Genomic DNA, 20,320 nt, shown 5'->3' with positions numbered 1-20,320 from the left:
ACAGAAAACGCGTCGCGTCGAAAACTAATTAAGCAAACGCGTTCAGGCTGTTAGGGTGAACAAGGTGAACAGGGATACCCCTCTTCTATTGGTCCAAGCGCCATAGAACCCCCACCTTACTCCAAATCCCCAAATTCGGCGATAACGCGATAGTGCATATTATGAAATTCGGTGAAATTGGGCAGTTACGGTAGGTACTAGGTACTCTAGGTACCTAGATTCCTAAGTCACATCTGAAAGTGGAATTTCGAGCTGAAAATCGAGATTCTCATAGAAACACCAATAATATAAATTCTGCTGCCTATATAGGCTTCCGTTTAATTTCGTTGCCACGTCTTGGAAGGTTTATAAAAGGGTTGCCGGACGTTGGTAACAATACAGAAGAATCCAAGTTTTAATATCACACCAACTTTGCTTATTCCTTCAGCCCCTAAGTGCCATCCCACTTCAAAGTCGTCATCATGCATAAAGGGACATCGCCAGACCAATTCTTCCAAACCGAGTAAGATATCTAAAAAGGACCTCAATTCAAGAAGTCCCCTAGTTTTAACGGATTTCTAATAGCGCCGAACAAGCCAAGAGAGAAAGACGGGAGGCGAAAGCTGGCAATAAAAATGGAAACCCCGTTGTGTTGAAGTCAAAGTTATTGGCTGCTATACCGGATCCTACTAGCCCCTCATCCGTCCTCATTGCGGAATCTGCCGGCTCAGTCCGCAGGGTAAATGTTGATGTAAGTTATGAAAACAACGCCTCGTTGAAAACATGAATTTTAACCCGACGACTATAGACATCGGATACGAAGCAGGTATTTCGAGGACCATCGGCACCAGTAACATGTATTTCCGTCGGCGGGTCTGGCAACAAAACACTATTTGCCGGCTCTTGGGATAAGGATGTCTGGTCCTGGGACTTGTCGTCTAGGACTCCGGGCCGCAAATATAGTGGTCACACAGACTTCGTCAAAGCCGTCGTATCGACGAAACTTGGTGGAAAGGACGTATTAATCAGCGGCGGCGCGGACAAGAAAATCATTGTCTGGGATGTTGAGACAGGGTCTCGTCTTCATCTACTACAAGACCTAGCTGTGTCGATGATGGCTGTTCAGGACCTTGTCATTGATCCAGTACAGTTTAGCCCTGATGAGGTTATACTCGTCAGCGCAAGTAGCGACCCTCATATCCGCCGATGGCGAATTCGACTGGATGGCTTTGAACAGATCAAAGAAACATCGCCAGATGAGCCTGGTGCTATACGACACGCCATATTGGAGCATGATACTACGGTATATAAGCTGGTATTCGATAGTGAAGGTGAAGAAGTTGACCTATGGACATCAAGTGGAGATGGCACAGCCAAGTGTCTATCACGGATCAAGGGCTTTGCTACCGACGATTCTATTAATCACGGCGATCACGTGAGAGCTGTCGCTGTGACTGATCAATGGATAATTACTGCTGGGAGAGACGAGGATGTTAAGGTCTGGAATCGCGCGTCGGGTAAGCTGTATAGCACTCTCGAGGGCCATTACGACGAGGTTACCGACCTAGTCATCCTCGAAGGAGGTAGAAGGATTGTTTCTGTGTCCATCGATGGTACCGTGCGGACATGGTCACTTGACCAAGTTGAACTCGATAAGATCAACAAGGAGAAAGAAGACAAGGCTAAGGGGATCGTGAAGGAAACTCCAGCTAAACAAGAGAAGGGGCTGATGACAGTTGAGGAAGAAGCTGAACTCGCAGCATTAATGGAGGATGATGATTAACCACCTAACATCTACATTGTCAAGGAGATCGCCATGAACTCATTCAGTACCTAACAATTCCTATTTTATAACCGGGACCAAGACTAGAGAAACGCGAAAATATGAGACACGCATAAACAACCTGCGTTCCTAAAATCCTTCATGCATAGGGCGAAAGATAATAGATATGCGGCTGTCGGCCGTACGAGCGGGAAGCTAGTCTCACCTCGAAGAACCTTGGAGATTTGGTGAGCTTAGCCACGCGACAACTATTGAAGAACGTCTCCTGAAACCTTAATCTCGTGCTACCCGTTCGAATTCCATTGTTAGACCTATACCGAACGCCCAAGGGTTACAGCGTATGAGGTAGAAACAGGGGCAATCAAAAGTTCTACAATGAGTTGAAGTTAGCCACTATCTTCAAGGCTGATCGTGTCTCTAACTTACTTTTCAAGGGTTATTGTAAGGAATTATCTTTGCCATGAGCAGGATCTATGCGAAAGTATACGAACCTCACTGATTTCCGTAAGGAACCTTCGATCTGCCGCCAACCGCTTTTTCTCTTCTGAGTCCCACCGGCCAGACCGAATAAAGCAATGCTAAACTCGAATCTCGGCTGGAGATACCTCAATACAGACGTCTTCGCTCATCGGCATAACACAATACGAACATTTACTTAACAATGTGGGATAGATACTAGACGAAGCACGTTGTTGGTGAACATGCAAATGATTCATGTGGGTGCGGACCGGACAATCGGTATCTTCCTTTTTGCTTTTTTACGAAAATCCTGCCGTTTTCATCTTGGCATCGAGAACCAATACAGAACCAATACAATATGACGAGTAGCATCAAGTTCAAGTCAAGGAACCCCCAGATCGAAATCAAGCCATTCTAAATTGAATCTCCAGTGGCTTTCATGATCTATCAATTCGCAATATAAATTCTCGGCCGTTAGTGAAAGGAGCCCCTTGGCGGTCAGTAAGAAAAGCCACAGAAGAAGCAAAACCCCCATGATCCAATTAAACTGAAGGATATCAAAGGAGGATCCAATAAGGGTAAGGCAGATGAGGGACGTGGCTGGTTTGCTATCCTGACTGCCTGAGTTGACCGAGTGGGCGGCCACATAAGTCTCATGCAGAGGGCCGTTCGTCTAATAAATGTACGGCTGTACGAACACGACTCCCGTGGCGAATAAGGTTGATATTAGCCTTTATGAACATCAGACTGTTGCTTCTTACCTACGTATTAGCGCTAATTCATTTTTGAATACTAGGTGGAGGTCGGCGCCCGAGGAAGTTTAACTCTTGAGGTTCTGAACACGATGTGGAATTGCTTTTTCTTTTCCTTCCCTTCCCTTCCCCTCTGCAGCCACAATATTCTCCTGGCAGGATGGGTCGCCGAATTATCCAATTGACTTTTCCAATGCCCGAAGAGAAGCAAGGTCAAAGTTCATAGTTCGTCTGAACCTTGGTACATGGGTGTTTTCTTCTCCATCTGGCGTCAAACATACACAGATGGTAAGTATTGCAACCCACCTATGGTGAGAATGCAGTCATCAATAATGGAACTCATATCGTTATTAATCAATTTTGGACACAGTCTAAATTTGAACATGTGTGGAAATAGCAAGTATTAGGTAGGTTGGGAATACTAAATCATTTCTTAGGTCTTCATAGTAACAAACAAGGAACTCCGTTTGCTTGTCATCTTGAGTTACTCCATTCTCATAACGTCAACGATCAACGGCAACCTGCTTCACTTGGGCAGGCACACGGAATTCCGAGTAGCCGTTGGCCTGTCATTGTCCTTATTCAACGCCAAAAACGCTAAAGTTTATCTTCATTAAACTGACATCTCGAGTCCAGATGTCCGGAGCTCCCTTTTGGTCTAGTTCAATAGCTTGCAGCGCTCATCCCTCGGCTTACCAGGTTAGGATGAATTGTAGTATGGTTTCGATCTTAGACATTTCGTCTACCTCTGGGAATCCAACCCTGCTAGCCATGCCGCATCAACATTTCTCTCCATGCTGCTATCCGCGATCTTCTCCACCTCTGTATGAGATGTACATTAGAAGCAATGCAGTTACTTGCCTAACTTACAGCCACAGTGCTTTTGTTCTAAGACACAATGTCCTGTTGTACCGGGTACAAAGTTCGAAGATACCTCTCAACTGAGGAATGTCTCCTAAACAGGTAGGTATCTACCACACCGAGACGATATCTCCTCGCCTTTAACTTTATTACGGTTTCTTTACTCTTCATCCTCATATGTGTTTTTCTATTCTGAAATCGTATGCGCCATCTCGGCCGTACCTGTAACAATATCCCCCACGGTTCGTCTATGTGAAAAGCGAGGTCTCAATCCTTCCCATGTCTCACCGGAATTCTTCACCCCAGAATCATCGTCGGTTATGTTGATATCTCGAGCCCTATAAGTCAATTCTCTCACAACAGCCGCTATTTGGCTCGGATAGCTTACCGCGAGCTACATTCTATTCTCGCCAGTCTCTTAAACCTTCCATCAAAGGAGTGGATTTTCATATTCCAACTATCCTGATGGATGTCTAACGTGAGCGCTATGCGAGCTACTACTTATAATTCACGATAAGTTTTATTCGTACTGTTAGCTAGTACCTATAACACGCCGAATGATTTCTCCTATCGATTCGAACTTACGGTAAAATCTACGTTATGAGACCCGTAGAGTGTCTCACGTCACGATGGGCATGACACCTCAATATCACGGTAGCTTGGTTGCATTTGAGGGGCCGCAGGATACCGTGTCAACTCAACTTCGACTACTTCCAAGCTCACCAAACATCTTGATCATACCACCACTACGCTACTTCTTGAAAGAAGAGAACCTAGATGCTCCCTTCGATGCTAGGTCGCGAATCCTAGCGGTGCATAAGGCATGTCGCGACAGAGCCGAGATGGCGCACGCATTCTTGCGAGACTCTACACCGAGCAACAAACGACTGGTTTTCATGAACGGGGGCACAGCAAGTGCCCAGATGGAATGTGTATCCGACATCAGCGAATATGTCACCAATGGGGATTTCGAAAAAGCCGAACGAATATTTATTAAGCTCGTTCGAAATGGCATCGCTGGATTATCCAAACCACGTAAAGCAAGTCTAAAGTTCAGGTCGTCCCAAATAGGGGTTGCCAATCGACAGCTAAATGGAATGCATGGCGAGATAGCCATCGACCCAGTTTCGGAAGCTATGAGAGCAGCTGACGCTCTTGATATTCAAACCGCATTCTTGCAAACGAGTACCGAAGTTGACCTTACACATGGACCTCGACGTCGAAGCTCGAGCACGCCGATTTATCGAGTGGTTGATGACTATCAGAACGCAACCCCTTTTTACATATTCGGGGCTCGCAAATGGCAAAAGAGAAACTCCTTCGACCCAAGCTTACCTCAAACCCCTCGCCGGAGCTATACCACACATGAGAACCGAAGGAATTCTCGGCGATCATTGTATCCGGCCGGATCCCGAGTAAACGAATTAAAAAGCCAACCGAATTCCCCATGTCAGATAGCGGAGGAGAGTTATAGGAAGCCGTTGTCGCCCGCAACCATCGACGTGTCGAGTCCTATGTCTTTCAAGTTTGATGACTCGATGCCCGAAACACCAGCGATATGCGAAGCCCTTGTCATCGATGTTCGGCATTCGGTCTCAACCACTGCTCATAAGAAAACGAAGTCCGTGGATCGAATATACTCCAGCGCTATACGCAACCAGGACATTCTACTATGTAGCTTTCCACAACCACCTCGCTCGAGACCTACAAGCACGATAAATAGTCCAATATGGCGCGAAACGCCAACAACGCCCTTGCCGCGGTCGCCACTATCTCCACGATCCCCTCGTCACAAGTTCACCACCGATATCCCGAGACCGACATTTAGCACGCCGAAAAGATCTATGGTCAGGCGAAACCCCCCATCCCCTCTCAAGCTAGATCAAGCACGACGGCCACTGTCTTACGTAGACGTTGGCACGAGTACCACGAGCAGCTATGTAGATCGAGCCACGACGACCGAGCCCGAGCCCGAACTTACTATTCTCATATCCCCTGAGGCAGACATGGAAGATTCTTCATCTATCGATTTAGATGACAGTTTCGAACTCGACCCGGATGTGCCTTTTGAGGCGGTTCTGCCCATGGTCGAAAATCTAGTAATACTTTTCAAGGCTGATCAACCAGATAGACGGTTAGAAGCGATGATCCAAGCTTTCCGAGAAGGGACATACCCGATATCCTCGTCGCCACATGAAGCAACAGCCGAAAAGAACCTTGATCAGTCCGACAGTTTGAGCCCGCGGAGCATTCCACTCGTTGACCGAAGACGAAGAAGCTACGTCAAGCATGCAGAAGTATCACCTGCTTGTCACCTAGATCCCGATGACTATGATCCCTTCGCGTACGGAAAGTACTCATGTTCATCTCATGGCTTGTTGCCCAATCATGGTAGACATAATCACAGACCTACGACGCCACCAACCCCAGCTACAACCCCGCCATTGGCTGCACGGAAGCCAGAGAAGTGCTTCCACGATTTTACCACGACAAATTGTAGAACAGCTGTAGGAATGCAAAACTCCCTACGATCGATTCTGAATATCTACTTCCCACCAGAAGATACAGGTTATCACCAGTTTAACTTCCCTTTGCTTCCGGAACTTAGCAGTCTCTGGAAACCCGTGTTTCGTGAATCGGACTCGGGCACTGTCATACATCGGAAACGAAAAGTCGATCTCATCGTTGCCATCGGAGCACAACAAGGCGTTGACAAGGATTTTCTCGCCGCCATTAGCGGTTCCTTAGAAAAGCTCGGCACGAAGCCGAATGGGGTGACCCGAAGCGGAAGGCTAGATTTAAGGTTAGTATTTAATCAGAATCTTATGCATCGTGTTGCTAATTAGATCTCAAAGGTACCTCATCGCCAGCGCTATGCAAGCCTTCACTTCACAGCCGCTAGCCAACCAAACTCAAGACAACCCATTCACCAACCCGCTGCTCTTAGCAACATTAATCATACCACACCTAGAGACGTATATGGCTGCTCATTCGGCAACCCGATTCCTTTTGCTCGAATATCCTCCCGAACATTTATCAACCGTCCTTTCGTTGCAGCGATTGGTGGGTTCGGACCTACTAAGGGTCGCAGGGATTCTATACTCCGAAGACATAGACCCGAAGTTGAACTCCGGAGTTAAGATCCCTACACGGAGAAATACCCATCTACGCATGAATTCAAAGTCCAAAATATCGACGATTAGTACGAGAACGGGAGCAACTCTCCACACCCCCATTGAGATGAAGCAAGCAGAGTCGCCTTCATTCTCAAAGGCCAATTGGCTTCTTACATCGTCAGCTAGCGAGTCTGAGATCGCTACTCTGATATCCACGATATGGCAAATCCTCATTGATATCTCAACGTTCTACATTCCGGATGGAGTAGCTCCCAGGGCCTCGACACAGATAGATGGAGAGATGAGACGAGGTTCCAGGCGCGGATCTCAGGGAAGACCGTTAGCACAAACGCCCCTAATCAACCCGGCCCAAGATTCCGCTCCGCTATCCAACGCAGCCGCCATCATGGGCTTCCAGAAACAGGCAACCGAAGAATATGAAGCTGCTCCTCCCCTACCCCCTCCGAAGCATAAGCATCGAGTCATAGAGTCGACACGTGAAGCACAGCTAAAGTCATCTAAGGGATCTATATCAGAGACCATCAAGAGCAGCCGTACGATGAAGTCGATGCGAAGCCAGCGGAACAAGCTGCGTCATATGCTTGGGAGGGAAGCGGACTTGGACAACGCTTCGATACGTGCTGATACAACCTCCGTATACCAGGACTACTGGGATGAGGAGGACGATTACTTCGCTGCGGAGGAGCGCAAGTATATGCCTCTATATGGAAGAGAGAACGGACCGAGAAAAGGGAGTAGTCGGAAAGCGCTGAAGTGGCTGGGTCTCGCGACTTAGAAAGCTCTGCTCTCGTGGGGATACTTACTACACACCTGCCCTCATACAACTCTTCTTTTTCTCATTTTTATTTTCTATACTTTCGACACCGAGCCTCACAAAGACAGAAAAGCCGGATACGTTTCCATATAAGTATTTTATTATCTTGATTCATTCTGTAACAAAATTTGTGTCTCGCTCGAGTGTAAGAGGGGGCCTTCTCGTATACATCTGAAAGGAGACGGGATCTCCGGCTGACGATGACGATTGAGAAAGAGTTACGATCGCGATATCTTCTGGGCACACGCGCCTGTTCATTTGTACTTGTTGAACTTGTATTGAAGCTAAATGGGGGCGGGGGCGAAGGCTGTTCTAGTCGGGGCTTGCAGTTAGGCTGAACTACTCTGTATTACCTATATCGTAGTCCAAAATCCTGACTTGCCTTGAGAATAATATGAGATATCTTTACATCGTTGGTTAATACTGGTATTTTAAAAAGTGATAAAAGACAGATTATTGAAATTTCATGTAAAGAAGATGATAACAAGATCGAAGATCGATCTGGTTTACGAAATAGACTACCTATGCAGACTCAGGGGCTTATATAAGCGAAAACCCCCGCTATCATTATCTCACGTCTCACCATGTACCACGTAGGCGTTCATCCCACTTCACTTAGAAAATAAACTCACTCAAGTATAAGCATAACTCACTTAACTCAACCCCATTTACATTCTTCCTCACTGCCTTCACTATTACTCATCTCAATATCACAAATCTCGTTTAATTTTTTTTTTGGTATTATGTCCCAGTGAAATGAGGTGACGAGACGAGATCTTGGAATTCCAACCCCTCTTACCTCGGCAGTTCTCCCAACCGGAGCGGAAGTGTCCCACAATCCCGCATACGCCTCTCCCGGCCACAACCTCTCACGTCGCAGCCAGCACGCCCACCACAACGCCATGGCGTCCCCCCAGCCCCCTCCAACGCGCCCACGCTTCTCCCTCAAATTCAGCGTCCTAAGCGACGGCCTAGAAAGCGGCAGAGCGCAAGCCCTAACACAAGCAGGCCTGCACATCCACGGCGGCGTATTCCCCCTCTTCCCGAACCTGCCCATAGAGCTACGTCTCAAAATATGGGAATACCTCCTCGCGCCGCGCATAGTCGGCATAACATGTCTCGACGCCGAAGCGCCGCCAGCGTCCGAAGACGGCCTCGAGGACCCCTGGAGCAGCGCGCGCTCGCTCTGCCACTGCGACCCCCCGGCCAAAACCCCGGTCCTGCTGCTCGTGAACCGCGAATCGCGCTATCTGGCGCTGAAACACTACGAGCCCGCGTTCCGCTGGAAGGTCCCGCCGGGGTTGTTGGCGAATCCGTTCCCGCGCTTGCCTTCGTTTCCTGCTTCTCCTTCTCCTTCTCCTTTTAACTCGAATCCCAATTTAACCCCCACTCCCAATTCCAATCCCAATCCCCAAACCCGCCCAGAACCCCCCTCCCGCTCCCCCCCAAGCGTCTGGTTCTCCTTCGCCACCGACACCGTCTACCTCCTAGGCGACCTCGAGCCGTGCGACAGCTTCGGCTTCAACAGCCCGACCGTGTACTTCCTCGCGCGCGAGGAAGCGGTCCGCGTCAAGCGCCTGGCCGTCGCGTTCGCGGCGCTGGGGTACGGGGAGAGCGGGTCGCAGCATATTTTCGGGGCTCTGTTCCACGTCGTGGATAGGTTTGCGGGCGTGGAGACCGTGTTGGTTGCGGTTGTGCCGCGGGATGAGCTGACGCATGCGCTTGTGGGTGGGGAGGGGCCGTTGGTTAGGGTTGGGTGTGAGGGACGGGGAGGGGGAAAGGGGGAGGAGGTTAATGTTGTGCAGAGGATTTGGAGGGATTGGTATCGTGGGTCGATTGTCACGTCGAAGTTGGCGAGGGTGAGGTTTGAGTTGGTCCGAGAGGTGGATTTGCCGGACCGTGTTGCGTTGCCGGTTAGAGCTGTTAGAGATGGTTCATAGATGGGTAGATGGATGGGTATAGATAGCGTCTGCTAGAGGAGCGAGGAGTGATTGATAGCTGAACTTGGAGCTGGTTCGAAATGATTTATTGGTTTATATCGTCTATATACACGGCCCTCCTCTTAGGTTGAGTGGTGACTGGATGATACTAGGGCGACATTTAATGGTACATATGTACATCGCGGACTACAACGACCTGAAAACGAACTTCCTCCAAAATTTGGTAAAGCAATCAGACTCCCCTCTATAACCGCTTGAATCACAATCTACCTCCCGTTTTTCTTATCCTTGCCGAAAATTTCGCATAACGCGGGGGCGCCGCCGTCTGATCGCCCTTTGATGCCGCCTAGGAGCCAATCTGTCAGACCTACGACTTTGGCGCCTAAGCCCTTCTCCCAGTCTCCGTGCTCGTCTACGTGCTCGATCGTGTGGCTTATCACTCGGGCATCCTTGTCGAATTCGAAGATGAATAGGCCGGTAAATGTCTTTTTCTCTCCTAGTCTTAGGGTCCCTCTCAGGATATCGTCGAGCTTTTGTTCGCCATCTTCTTTGGTGGTCAATGTACCGTCTTTTGACTTGCTGCCGGCTGTTCTCCATTTGACGACTAGCTGTTCCCCGAACGCTTCGGGTCGTTTTGGGGAGGAGTAATACGGTTGGCTGACCATCCGCTCAGATAGGATTTCGAGCTGTACGTTGCCGATTATGGGAACTCGGTTCCAAACTAATGGAGACGTCCATAATGCTGCTATGTATGCAACTCTACCGGATACTGTTGGTAGATACGGATGTGTCGTGGGGAATAGGTGGAGAGAGATATGAGGGGATAGTATCTCTTGTGGTAGCGGGGATTGTAACAGGGTTGGAAGTCGTTCTTGGAGAATGCGTAGAGCTAGATATTGTTAGTGTAATGTCCAGAGACCGGAGGTGTAGACGGAAAGCTCACTTTTTCCCAGTTTTACCTTTCGTTCACTCTCAGGCTCTCTTCCATCCGAAAACGGGATATCGAACCTCGGGAATGAGGAATTGAACCATACTGGAGGTAATTCCTGATGTGAAGATAGGTTTGATATGGTGAAAGTGGACTTCGATGCTATTGTCGGTGTCGTAGCGCACACAGAAGATGAGGATGCGGCGTATACTATAGGCGGAAGTACACGCAGGGTAGCTTTGCTCACGGCGTTTGACTGCGCTCGGACGACGCTAGTTGGGAGGGACATGTGTCCGGGACCTCGATGGCGGGGTTAGTGAAGTTAAAGATTCATGAATTCGATTTAGGCTGGTTCTTGTGAGCTTGCTGTTAATTCGCAAAGGGTTGGGTGCGAGTAGGAATGTACGAGAAAATACATAATAGGTAGAAAAATTGGTATGATGTAAGTGAAGCTTCTTTTGGGGATTAATTTTTAAGTAGGCCCTGGAACGGTAGTACCGATATGCTGAAAATAGCGGGGTTCCACTTAAACTGTGCCGAAGATGTGGGAGACAGGGGATCCACACTGTTCTTCCCCTTCTCACCCCGGAACCCACCGGCCAGTTACTTAATTCAGCTGATGTCTCTGATCATTCTTTTCTAAATACAGTTCTATCTCTTCCTCGGCTGACTATTTGCGAAGGAAAAAAAGGATCTCTTAGGTACCGTTGGCGTGTTGGTACATTGATCTACTCAAGTCTGCTAGGTACAATCTTCTAGAAGTCTGTTTCGAGGGGTTGATAATAATGACGACGAGTTTATTGGTACATTGCACCGAACCGGGAACCGGATCTTACCGATATCATCTCTATCATACATAAATCCGGGATTCTCTTTATTTTCCTTTCTCGCTATCAATGTATTTTATACATAACCTGCACAAGTAACTACATCGTTACATTATATAATGAATTTGTTGTTCAAGTTTCAAGTCACACATCCAAGTGTCGATGTTGCAGTGGTTGAGATAGTCTTTGTTGGGAGACAACAACATTGAAACATGAGAAGAAGGAAGAAATCTGAATGATGGAAATATGAGTTAGGGGTTGATATTTAGAAAATATTGTCACTTGCCAATCATTCGTTTGCACTTGTCAAGTCTATCCACTGGTTGTTGCCTTGAAACATACTAAGATGCCGATGACGCTTGATATGAAAGTACCTTTAAAGTACCTCTTAAAGCTTGCGCCTCGTGATTAGGTCGGGTGGCTAGACCGACTTACGTTAGCAGCTAGCAAGTTAAACTCCAGCGGCTACCAAGTACCTAGAAGCTTGGGATACTAGCCTACCACCCAGCACCAAGTCCACCTGTCCAAATTGTGGTCTGTGCATCGCGGACTCTGGAACATCCAAGGTACTTCGATACATTAGATACGGTGAAGCACTGTGGCTTCCGCCTGCGGCTTGTCTCAATTCTCTTTCTACATCTACCAAACTAAACCCTTGGAACTACCAAACTACCTACTACCATTTACGCCAAAGACGCATCCTTCCTTTTACATCATCTCAAGTCCTAATCTATTTCGCAAACTCGCCGCCATCTTCATTCATCTTCATCCATTCAGCCTTCAGCCTAAGCTCGTCTACCTACCTCTCCTCGCTTATCAGCGACCGCCTATTCCGACCCTATTGTTTGTTGTCTTCTTCTTGAGGCAGCGCATTCACTCCCGCCAAGATGAATCCTGAGTAGTATGTTTTCCCCCTACACCCTTTCACCGTGTCGCCTAGCGACAACAACCTCGAAGATGGTACTAACAAACATGACTCCTAGTGTACACCCTTTTCCTGACTCATTCTCCCAGCAACCACCACCACCTTTTGAGATGCATCACCCCGAACCTTGATCAATAATCCAAAAACCGTACTCGGAACACTTCAAACATCTCAACATATTCGATAAATATGGCGTACTATCATAATCCACAAGTTCATGGCCTTCGTCCAGCCAACCAAGCCAAGCTCAATGAAGTTTTGCTTGCTCCTGCACCCCAACTAACTCGCCGTCCCCGCAGATACGATTATCTCTTCAAGCTCCTCCTCATCGGTGATTCCGGTGTTGGAAAGTCTTGTCTTCTGTTGCGATTTGCCGACGACACCTACACCGAGTCGTACATCTCAACCATCGGTGTTGACTTTGTACGTCGAGATCTATCTAAGGATGACATCATTATCTTAGTGCTGACTATATCTAGAAAATCCGAACTATCGAACTCGATGGCAAGACCGTGAAGCTACAGATTGTAAGATCCAGAGCCTCGACCTCATGATTATTTAGGCATTTGCTTACTTTGGTATAGTGGGATACTGCTGGACAAGAGCGATTCCGAACCATTACATCGTCCTACTACCGAGGCGCCCACGGTATCTGCGTTGTCTACGATGTCACCGACATGGACAGCTTCAACAACGTCAAGCAGTGGCTACAAGAGATCGACCGATACGCTACTGAGGGCGTTAACAAGCTGCTCGTAGGTAACAAGAGCGATATGTCGGACAAGAAGGTTGTCGAGTACACCGTTGCCAAGGTACGTAGCCATGCATCACATTAATCCCACAGCCTTGTCAGCTGGTCATTTTTTGTGAACTAAGTAATCAAATTATATATCATAATCACTAACCGAACCCATAGGAATTCGCTGACAGCCTCGGCATTCCTTTCCTCGAGACGTCAGCCAAGAACGCTTCCAACGTCGAGCAAGCTTTCTTGACCATGGCCCGACAGATCAAGGAGAGGATGGGATCGCAGGCCACCACAAACACCAAGCCTGGTGTTCAAGTCGGACCCGGACACAGCGTGTCCAGCGGAAACAGCGGTGGCTGCTGCTAAGGCAGCGAATAATGATACCCTCGTACGATCAGCAATCCTCACATGCATTTTTGATTTCCGATTTCCTGGGACGGACTGGCAGTAAAGGCATGATGCATATGGTCAGGATGGCAAGGAGGTGGGATGTGTTTAACTTTTCGCTTTTGACCGCGGATAGATGAATGTTCACTTCACTTGGATCCAACCCAACCGCCGAGATTGTTCACCGAATTCATTTCGTTCCTCGGTGAATCCCCCACGAATTATAGCATGTGTGTGTGAGAGAGAGCGGGTTCATCTAATGGTTCGAGGAGGGTGGCGTAGCAGCAGCAGGCTGCCTTCTTCTCGTCGAGTTACGTACTAATGTGATATTTCTCTCATGACTACTCGGGCGAAGCCTGTTTGTACTAGAATCTATGTGCGGTTGCTTCTTTAGAAACCTATGGCATTTTCCTGCGGGTGGAGAGAATGAAAGAAAGAAATGAATTCTACGTTTTGTGTGTATTTTCCAATGACCGGCGAAGGGGAGGGAATCGAGAGAATGATGGATAGTGGAGGGATTGTTTCGACGTATCATCACGACCTATCGTCATTTGCTCTCGTTTTCCTTGCTTTCTGATTTTTTTTTTTACGGTGTCACGCGTTCTTTGCTTGTAAATCGGAGGGTAACTTAATCATACAGACTTGTGCACAGAGATTAGGGTATATTATCTATCGGTGATTTTAGACTTGTGTGTGTGTTTTGACGTAGCGAGCGTGCGGTTTGACCTTTTGATGCATGCGTAGATCTTATTAGTAGCAACCTTAGCCAGGGGTATGTCTAACTGCTCTGGATGTCTGGTCTATGCCTAAGGTAAGGTTAACTGTGACATCATATATACAATACCATCGACGTTGTTAATAGGTAGCTATATTAGGTAAGGAATATGGGTCCTTCGGCGCATATTCCATTTACGTCATCATGTATCTTCGACGACGGGTGTTGGTTGTTGGGCGGGTGGCTTAGATAACCTGGTATGCTGTGCCGCTGATTGATTTGCCTTGGCGACGGCGAGGTAGGAGATTGAGCACAATGAGGTAAACTCGACCGAAAGTCTGTTATGCTGGTAGATGGGGTTCCAAAAATATATCCTGGTGTTGAAGAATTTAAATATAGTATAGGTATGATTCTGCGGCGGTGTTCACCCTGGTAAAGGTTGATAGATACTAGGTTAAGGGGTATTTACCCACTTTGCTCGGGAGACCTAACTCGTACCGACAACATACTAGGAGATGTGTAAAATATTGTTGGCAGTTTGGACAAGGGTATGTTCTAGTCGATATCTACAAGAAAATGGGTAGGATTCAGGCATGGCTGGTGGCGGCGACAGCATGCATCGACATAGAAAAACAAAAAGGCAAAAAGACGAAATCGGGTAATCGTCCTCAGGGCCCAGCCTTAGGTATATGGCTCCTAAGCTACTGCGCCTCCGCTCGTTGGATATTTCTTTGCGAACAACCTTTGAAGGTCCTGGCACGGCCAAGATTCGAACCCTAGACCACCACCCATTGCAGGGTGGGCATTTCTGGGAAAGAGTACGTGTCTGAGGCATCAACTCAACTGACCACAGTGGATATGTTGGTGAGCCGCCATATTTGTTGGAGATTAGGCAACTTCTTTAGGTATATATGTTTAACTTCGGAAGTGGACAGGAAGCCTTGACCACCTGACGCGACTGACGCGTCGTCGTCTTGACAATATTCACTGTACGATAATGTACTTATCCATTGCAATATTTCGACTACACGTGATTATAAATCGTAGACAATCTATTCTAGAAAACCTAACACTCCTCTCATATCTGCATAATGGGATAAACGCCTTCGCTCACAGGGTATCATAATTCGAAAACGTCCCCAAATACTCCAACATAGCAACAGATGCTAGACTAAATGCCCAAGTTTCCTCGAGCCTAATCAAAGCGATCTTGATATCTGAGAGGCTCTGAACTCCCTCTCTCACCCATTTCCAAATTTACGTTCTCTTCCCGGTGACCTTTCCCCTTTATCAGAGCGAGTAGATAGCTTCCGTGCGTTAGGTGGTGACCGGATTCTTCAGCATTATCTTCCTTAGAGATAGTTACATTGCCTAAGCATAATGAGGCAACGACACACTATTGATGGGTTAGCATCGCGAATTAGCAAGGGGCTAAAATGTAGAAGGACTTACTATGACCATAAAAGGAGTCAATGAAACGAACGCCCAAGTAATACCTTTCTGTGCAACAGTTAGTCAATCTGAGTCACGGATATCTTTGCTTGAAAATTGTAACAAGAACTTACCCTGACACCGTCGACGATCTGGAGCTTGATCTCTTCTGGGAGAGTCTTCAAGGCATCGTAATTTTTTGAGATGGGAGAATCGCTTGTAAGACCCGAGGTATTGTTAAAAACGGTAGACATGATCGTGAGAGCCAAAGTGCCGCCAAACGTCGTAGCTACGCCCATGATAGAAATTACAGTAGCGATATGGTCGGGGAAGAATCCGACAGCGTGAAGACTGCCGGGCATAAATCGCAACCCTGTGCCGGCACCCGTAAGCGCCATCATCCCATAGATGGTGGCGGTGTTTTCGAAGTATAGAGCCCATGCCATCATGCCGACACCGACTGCTTCAATTACAGATCCGATTAATAAGGGCCAAAACGTCTGTCGAGGCCAAATGTTGCATAATACCATGGAGAGATACACGCCAACTATAAACATTAGCTATGTCAAGTGTAGTAAGGGTCTGATTTAACTTACCACCAAGTCCAGGGGTATAGAACAATAGCTGAACACCGGCTTTATCAGAAAGGAACCCCTAAAGGAACATTAGTAACTGGATACTATAGAGTGGACTTTCTCAGATGGCCACATACCTTCACGATCGTGAAGTAGATGTCGACGAAGTAGAGGACACTATACATAGCCATCCCCGTAGCAAAGTTGATGTAGCACAGGAGGCTAACGTTGCGGTTCTTCACAACATTCCAAGGCAACATAGGCCTTTGAAATGACAACTTGTGGGACAACACGCCAACCGACATCGAGTATTCGTAGTATAGCCAAGCACACGCCAACAACACACCAACAATGATAGGAACGAGCACAGCAGCATCGTCCCAATCATACGTCGCGCCCGCCCACGTCAAAGCCAGGATGATCAACCCGAAACCGAACAAGAACAACAACTGGCCACCAATATCAATAGTCGCAAGACGTCGGGCAAACCGTTCTCTCCGACCGGCTTCAGACTCATTGAGTTCAGGAATAGGCTGGGGACCCAACAAATCCCTCCTCAGAAAGAAAAAGACAATCAACACGCCGAGGAACGCAATAGGCAGATTAATCCCAAAACACCATCTCCAGTTCGCCGCAGTAAGGTACCCACCAATAACGGGACCAATACCATAACACATGCCCCCCGTGAACGCGAACAAAGTCCAGTTTCTAGCGTTTTCTTTCAAAGACACTTTATCCGCCATGATGGCGCGGATGATGGTGTTGAGACCCGCGCAGGCGATCCCCTGCAGCGCGCGACCGAGCAGGAAGGCGCCGAAGGCGGTGGTGGGCACGGCGGTGCAGATGGCGCTGCCGATGAGCATGGTGAGGGAGCTGAGTTGCAGCGCCCAGTGCCGCCCGAATATGTCGGCCATTTGCGCCCAGAAGGGGATGAAGGCTGCCGAGGTTAGGTTGAAGGCGGAGATTATCCAGTTTAGTTGGGCGATTTCGCCTGAGGGTTGTTAGTTATTGTGTGTGAGAGAGGGATAGGGGCTCGTACCAAAGTCGGCGGCAATCCATGGTAAGGCACTCGCGACGCTGTTGTACTGGTTAGTATCATGATTGCATGTGAACTAGATGAGTTCCTCGTACATTGTGACGTCAAGGGCTTGAAGAGCATAAGGAAGAATCAGGCATAAGATGAGCTTCCATCGGTACTTGTTGGCTGCTTTCTCCTCAGCCTTGCACTGAGGGCAGTTCTTGCTCCTATAAATCGGGTCGGTAGATTCGCCGGCTGTGATAGTAGTCGTGACGTTCATCTGAGCGGCATCTTGGTGTTCTTGTCGTAACTTGTGTCTTTCGTGTATACATAGTCTCGTCTTTGCGGAGACCCTTTTGGCTGCTATATCGATCAACATGTTGATTATCTATCGGTTTGTAGCTTATAAAAAAACACAGATAATCCACAGAAATAGTCTTGTAAAGTAAAGTAACTTTGATTAGAAAGCCTGGGCCCTATTATATCAATACAAATACCTACCCAACATAACGAAGTGACCATATTGTCCTATATATTCCCAACGCAGTTACTAATTCTGAGTCGACACCGGCTTGGCCCCCGGAACAGGTGCCGGAAACGAGCTGTCCATTGTGGGTATGATGCATTAATGGAAGTCATTCCCGCTTGTTTTGAAACCAATGCGATGGCTTTGGAGGCTGAAGTCATCTAGTGCCGTTGAATAATCGAGTGATGCCAATGGCCAGATTGTTATAGCAGAGTTGATCTTTGACTGATAATGTTACCCTGTGCCTCCTTGGCGGGTATGTGAAGGTCCAACAGCACGGAATGGTGAAATAAGCGAGTGCGAGGAAGAAGACGATTCGTTTGAAACATCCTTGGAAGGAGAATTCCAGAAGCTCGAGCCTCACCTTAAATCCTTCCTGGCTTGTAACACTGCCAGTGAAAATGCCAGAAATGATTATAATACCCGCTTTATAGATGTTAGGTACTAGGTAGCACCTACCTGTGAGCGTGGCTGATGTAATGATAAACCTGATAGGCCTATAACTAGTACCCAGGTACCTGACATAGCCCCAAATACTGAGTAGCCCCAGAACTTAGTGCCGAACTCTAAGATCCATAGGGCTGTTTCGATTTGACTCTCGACTTTGAACTCTCGCATTCGCTTTTATCTCCTATCAACTTGGAACTCTCAAACTTGGAGCTTCAAGAAAGGGACATGTCAGTCATGCTATAAATGCAGTCATCAAAGACGTAGACAGCTGAGCATACGTATCTCGGTCTTATTTTTTTAGTTGGCTGCCTCACTTGGACTTTTTGTCTCTGCGAAACACTCAAGCCACCGGACTATCTTCATGCGCTATCATAGGATGGATTCTCAACTTACGATTTCTATCTTCAATGCATCTTCGAGATATTCCTCTATAAACGAAGACTCTTAAGGATGTTTCAGATAGAGACATATTCGCGGCAACATACCATTTACCTCGGTTTATTATACGATAACGAGGTTGGATATTTCCTTCGGATATAGTACTGAGTGATGATTTCATCAAGTGGTGAAAAACAAGCCACCAAGCCACCACCTCATCTCTTCCAGTTAGAAGTTGTTCCATTATCATCGAGGCTTCGATGGAATATCTAATCCGGAATAACCTAGTTTCCGTCTTATGTCAAGTGCACCTAGGGTTAAACTTCGAACTACCAACCAGCAGCCAGCCGACCTACCTTACTAATAGACTAAGATGTCCGCTAGACAGCTAGCCGCACAGCGCCGAAACAATGGAACGGTTTGCGAGGTCCCACATAGATCCTCGCTACCCCGCGATTACAATTATATCATTCGACAGCCCTGGTGCTTCTTTTCGGATGTTAGAACGGCTAAGTCTTTCACCCACTGGCGACTACCGCGTCACTGAACTTAGCCTCTCATCTATGTATCAATGAACACAGGGAGAGGTTCTTTATCTTAGGAGCTGGTCACTATCGTTAAGTGCGGGGATCGCCGTGGCTGCGTGGTCCGTTTGTCCGACGATTCAGCGACCTTGGATTTTCGGTGGCAACGAGACGTTCTTTGCCTTGAACAAGCACTGGCCCGAAGTCAGAGGACGGTTGAGCATTCGGAACGAGGCGCAAATAGAAATACTTTAATCCGAAGCCTTGTCCTCGGGTATATGATGTGGCCTTCCAATTCACTCTAAAGTCTGAAGTCTGAAGTCATGTTCAAAGTCAGTCTGACAATGACAAAATCTCCGAACATTCCGTTATCAAACACCAAATTTGCGATTTCACGTGTTTTTTTCCTTAGCCAGCGGCGCGGATTTACATCCTCATTTATTTATTTTCGGAATAAACCAATAATATACAGGCCTTTACAGTAGGGTCCATCGGATCTATTGGATCCATTCTCGAACGTCTGCAGGTCTAAAACGAAAACAGGTTGCTTGAGGATTCCGGGGTCAGAGCAAACCACAGGCAAACCGCAGCGCCATCTACATCAAAAACTCCACTTTTCTCTTTTTAGATACCCCAAGATACAGGACTGCAGACTACATCATCAGCTGAGGTCACATTGGTCACGTTCCTCAAGCTCTATGCCCGTAGTATATTATATCAATATACACCTCGCTACTTTAAACGAAGCGTCCTCCGTCGCTTAGCCGACAGGCGTGTTGGATCATCCATTTTGATCTTCGAATCGCAGCCAACGACGAAAAATTGCACAAATTTTCCTGGATCAGAGATTCATCAATCTCTTTCCGTCAGCTGTAGGCGTGTACTTCCTTTTGTACCTCGTCTAAGTGGATTACTGTAGTGGCACTGCCATTCCGATCCCACGAGAACTACGAGTCGCCTTTCCCCCGACCGCCCAACCAGAATCCATCCACTTGTCCGAAATCTACCCCACGACCTAGAATCGTCGCCTGGGTTTCCTCACTCGCGACTCTACTACCAAGCCTTAACCCCGTGGGGTTGGTAACGTTAGTCGTCACTGCGACAGTTAGGTAACCTTGGTGGGTTCTCGAGCCATGCACTTACTTCCCTTTATCGTGTTCCAT

General features: G+C 47.5%; 6 protein-coding genes across 6 annotated transcripts; 4 read left to right on the top strand and 2 right to left on the bottom strand.

Annotated features, from left to right (window-relative positions):
• Nucleotides 1-461: 461 nt before the first annotated feature.
• On the top strand, nucleotides 462-1,762 carry GGS22DRAFT_188912 (WD40 repeat-like protein; the record flags this gene model as incomplete). Its single annotated transcript, XM_047964780.1, has 3 exons — nucleotides 462-502; nucleotides 565-730; nucleotides 788-1,762. 3 exons carry the CDS (start codon nucleotides 462-464, stop codon nucleotides 1,760-1,762), a joined length of 1,182 nt encoding a protein of 393 aa, XP_047818535.1.
• Nucleotides 1,763-4,005: 2,243 nt separating this feature from the next.
• On the top strand, nucleotides 4,006-8,185 carry GGS22DRAFT_164128 (uncharacterized protein). Its single transcript, XM_047961483.1, has 2 exons — nucleotides 4,006-6,637; nucleotides 6,690-8,185. The coding sequence occupies exons 1-2, from the start codon at nucleotides 4,464-4,466 to the stop codon at nucleotides 7,744-7,746; spliced, it is 3,231 nt and encodes a 1,076-aa protein (XP_047818534.1). The 5' UTR covers nucleotides 4,006-4,463; the 3' UTR covers nucleotides 7,747-8,185.
• Nucleotides 8,186-8,358: 173 nt separating this feature from the next.
• On the top strand, nucleotides 8,359-9,858 carry GGS22DRAFT_145947 (uncharacterized protein). The gene has a single exon (XM_047958885.1). The coding sequence runs from the start codon at nucleotides 8,688-8,690 to the stop codon at nucleotides 9,723-9,725; it is 1,038 nt and encodes a 345-aa protein (XP_047818533.1). The 5' UTR covers nucleotides 8,359-8,687; the 3' UTR covers nucleotides 9,726-9,858.
• On the bottom strand, nucleotides 9,859-11,313 carry GGS22DRAFT_145950 (uncharacterized protein). Its single transcript, XM_047958886.1, has 2 exons — nucleotides 10,669-11,313; nucleotides 9,859-10,614 (listed from the first exon to the last, which is right to left on the bottom strand). Exons 1-2 carry the CDS (start codon nucleotides 10,940-10,942, stop codon nucleotides 9,992-9,994), a joined length of 897 nt encoding a protein of 298 aa, XP_047818532.1. The 5' UTR covers nucleotides 10,943-11,313; the 3' UTR covers nucleotides 9,859-9,991.
• A 936-nt stretch (nucleotides 11,314-12,249) lies between these two features.
• On the top strand, nucleotides 12,250-13,658 carry GGS22DRAFT_145935 (ras family protein). The gene is made up of 5 exons (XM_047958884.1): nucleotides 12,250-12,378; nucleotides 12,705-12,828; nucleotides 12,885-12,932; nucleotides 12,990-13,217; nucleotides 13,322-13,658. Exons 1-5 carry the CDS (start codon nucleotides 12,368-12,370, stop codon nucleotides 13,517-13,519), a joined length of 609 nt encoding a protein of 202 aa, XP_047818531.1. The 5' UTR covers nucleotides 12,250-12,367; the 3' UTR covers nucleotides 13,520-13,658.
• Nucleotides 13,659-15,415: 1,757 nt separating this feature from the next.
• Nucleotides 15,416-18,048, bottom strand: GGS22DRAFT_145902 (MFS general substrate transporter). The gene is made up of 7 exons (XM_047958883.1): nucleotides 17,393-18,048; nucleotides 17,301-17,338; nucleotides 16,399-17,252; nucleotides 16,283-16,340; nucleotides 15,821-16,233; nucleotides 15,708-15,755; nucleotides 15,416-15,651 (listed from the first exon to the last, which is right to left on the bottom strand). The coding sequence occupies exons 1-7, from the start codon at nucleotides 17,656-17,658 to the stop codon at nucleotides 15,451-15,453; spliced, it is 1,878 nt and encodes a 625-aa protein (XP_047818530.1). The 5' UTR covers nucleotides 17,659-18,048; the 3' UTR covers nucleotides 15,416-15,450.
• Between the last annotated feature and the right edge of the window lie 2,272 nt (nucleotides 18,049-20,320).

The sequence above is a fragment of the Annulohypoxylon maeteangense genome (genome assembly GCF_022496945.1).
Source record: "Annulohypoxylon maeteangense strain CBS 123835 unplaced genomic scaffold GGS22scaffold_9, whole genome shotgun sequence".
In the NCBI taxonomy this organism is placed as follows: domain Eukaryota; kingdom Fungi; phylum Ascomycota; class Sordariomycetes; order Xylariales; family Hypoxylaceae; genus Annulohypoxylon; species Annulohypoxylon maeteangense.
This window is presented reverse-complemented; position numbering and strand designations above follow the sequence as displayed.

Coding starts and splice junctions, on each gene's coding strand:
- GGS22DRAFT_145902 (XM_047958883.1), bottom strand. CDS start 17,658: ATGTTGATCGATATAGCAGCCAAAAGGGTCTCCGCAAAGACGAGACTA. Junction 17,339..17,392: donor CAAGCCCTTGACGTCACAAT/GTACGAGGAACT, acceptor CCAGTACAACAG/CGTCGCGAGTGCCTTACCAT. Junction 15,652..15,707: donor TGACTCCTTTTATGGTCATA/GTAAGTCCTTCT, acceptor ACCCATCAATAG/TGTGTCGTTGCCTCATTATG.
- GGS22DRAFT_145947 (XM_047958885.1), top strand. CDS start 8,688: ATGGCGTCCCCCCAGCCCCCTCCAACGCGCCCACGCTTCTCCCTCAAA.
- GGS22DRAFT_145935 (XM_047958884.1), top strand. Junction 12,933..12,989: donor AGACCGTGAAGCTACAGATT/GTAAGATCCAGA, acceptor ACTTTGGTATAG/TGGGATACTGCTGGACAAGA. Junction 13,218..13,321: donor TCGAGTACACCGTTGCCAAG/GTACGTAGCCAT, acceptor CCGAACCCATAG/GAATTCGCTGACAGCCTCGG.
- GGS22DRAFT_145950 (XM_047958886.1), bottom strand. CDS start 10,942: ATGTCCCTCCCAACTAGCGTCGTCCGAGCGCAGTCAAACGCCGTGAGC. Junction 10,615..10,668: donor AAAGGTAAAACTGGGAAAAA/GTGAGCTTTCCG, acceptor AACAATATCTAG/CTCTACGCATTCTCCAAGAA.
- GGS22DRAFT_164128 (XM_047961483.1), top strand. CDS start 4,464: ATGGGCATGACACCTCAATATCACGGTAGCTTGGTTGCATTTGAGGGG. Junction 6,638..6,689: donor AGCGGAAGGCTAGATTTAAG/GTTAGTATTTAA, acceptor TAGATCTCAAAG/GTACCTCATCGCCAGCGCTA.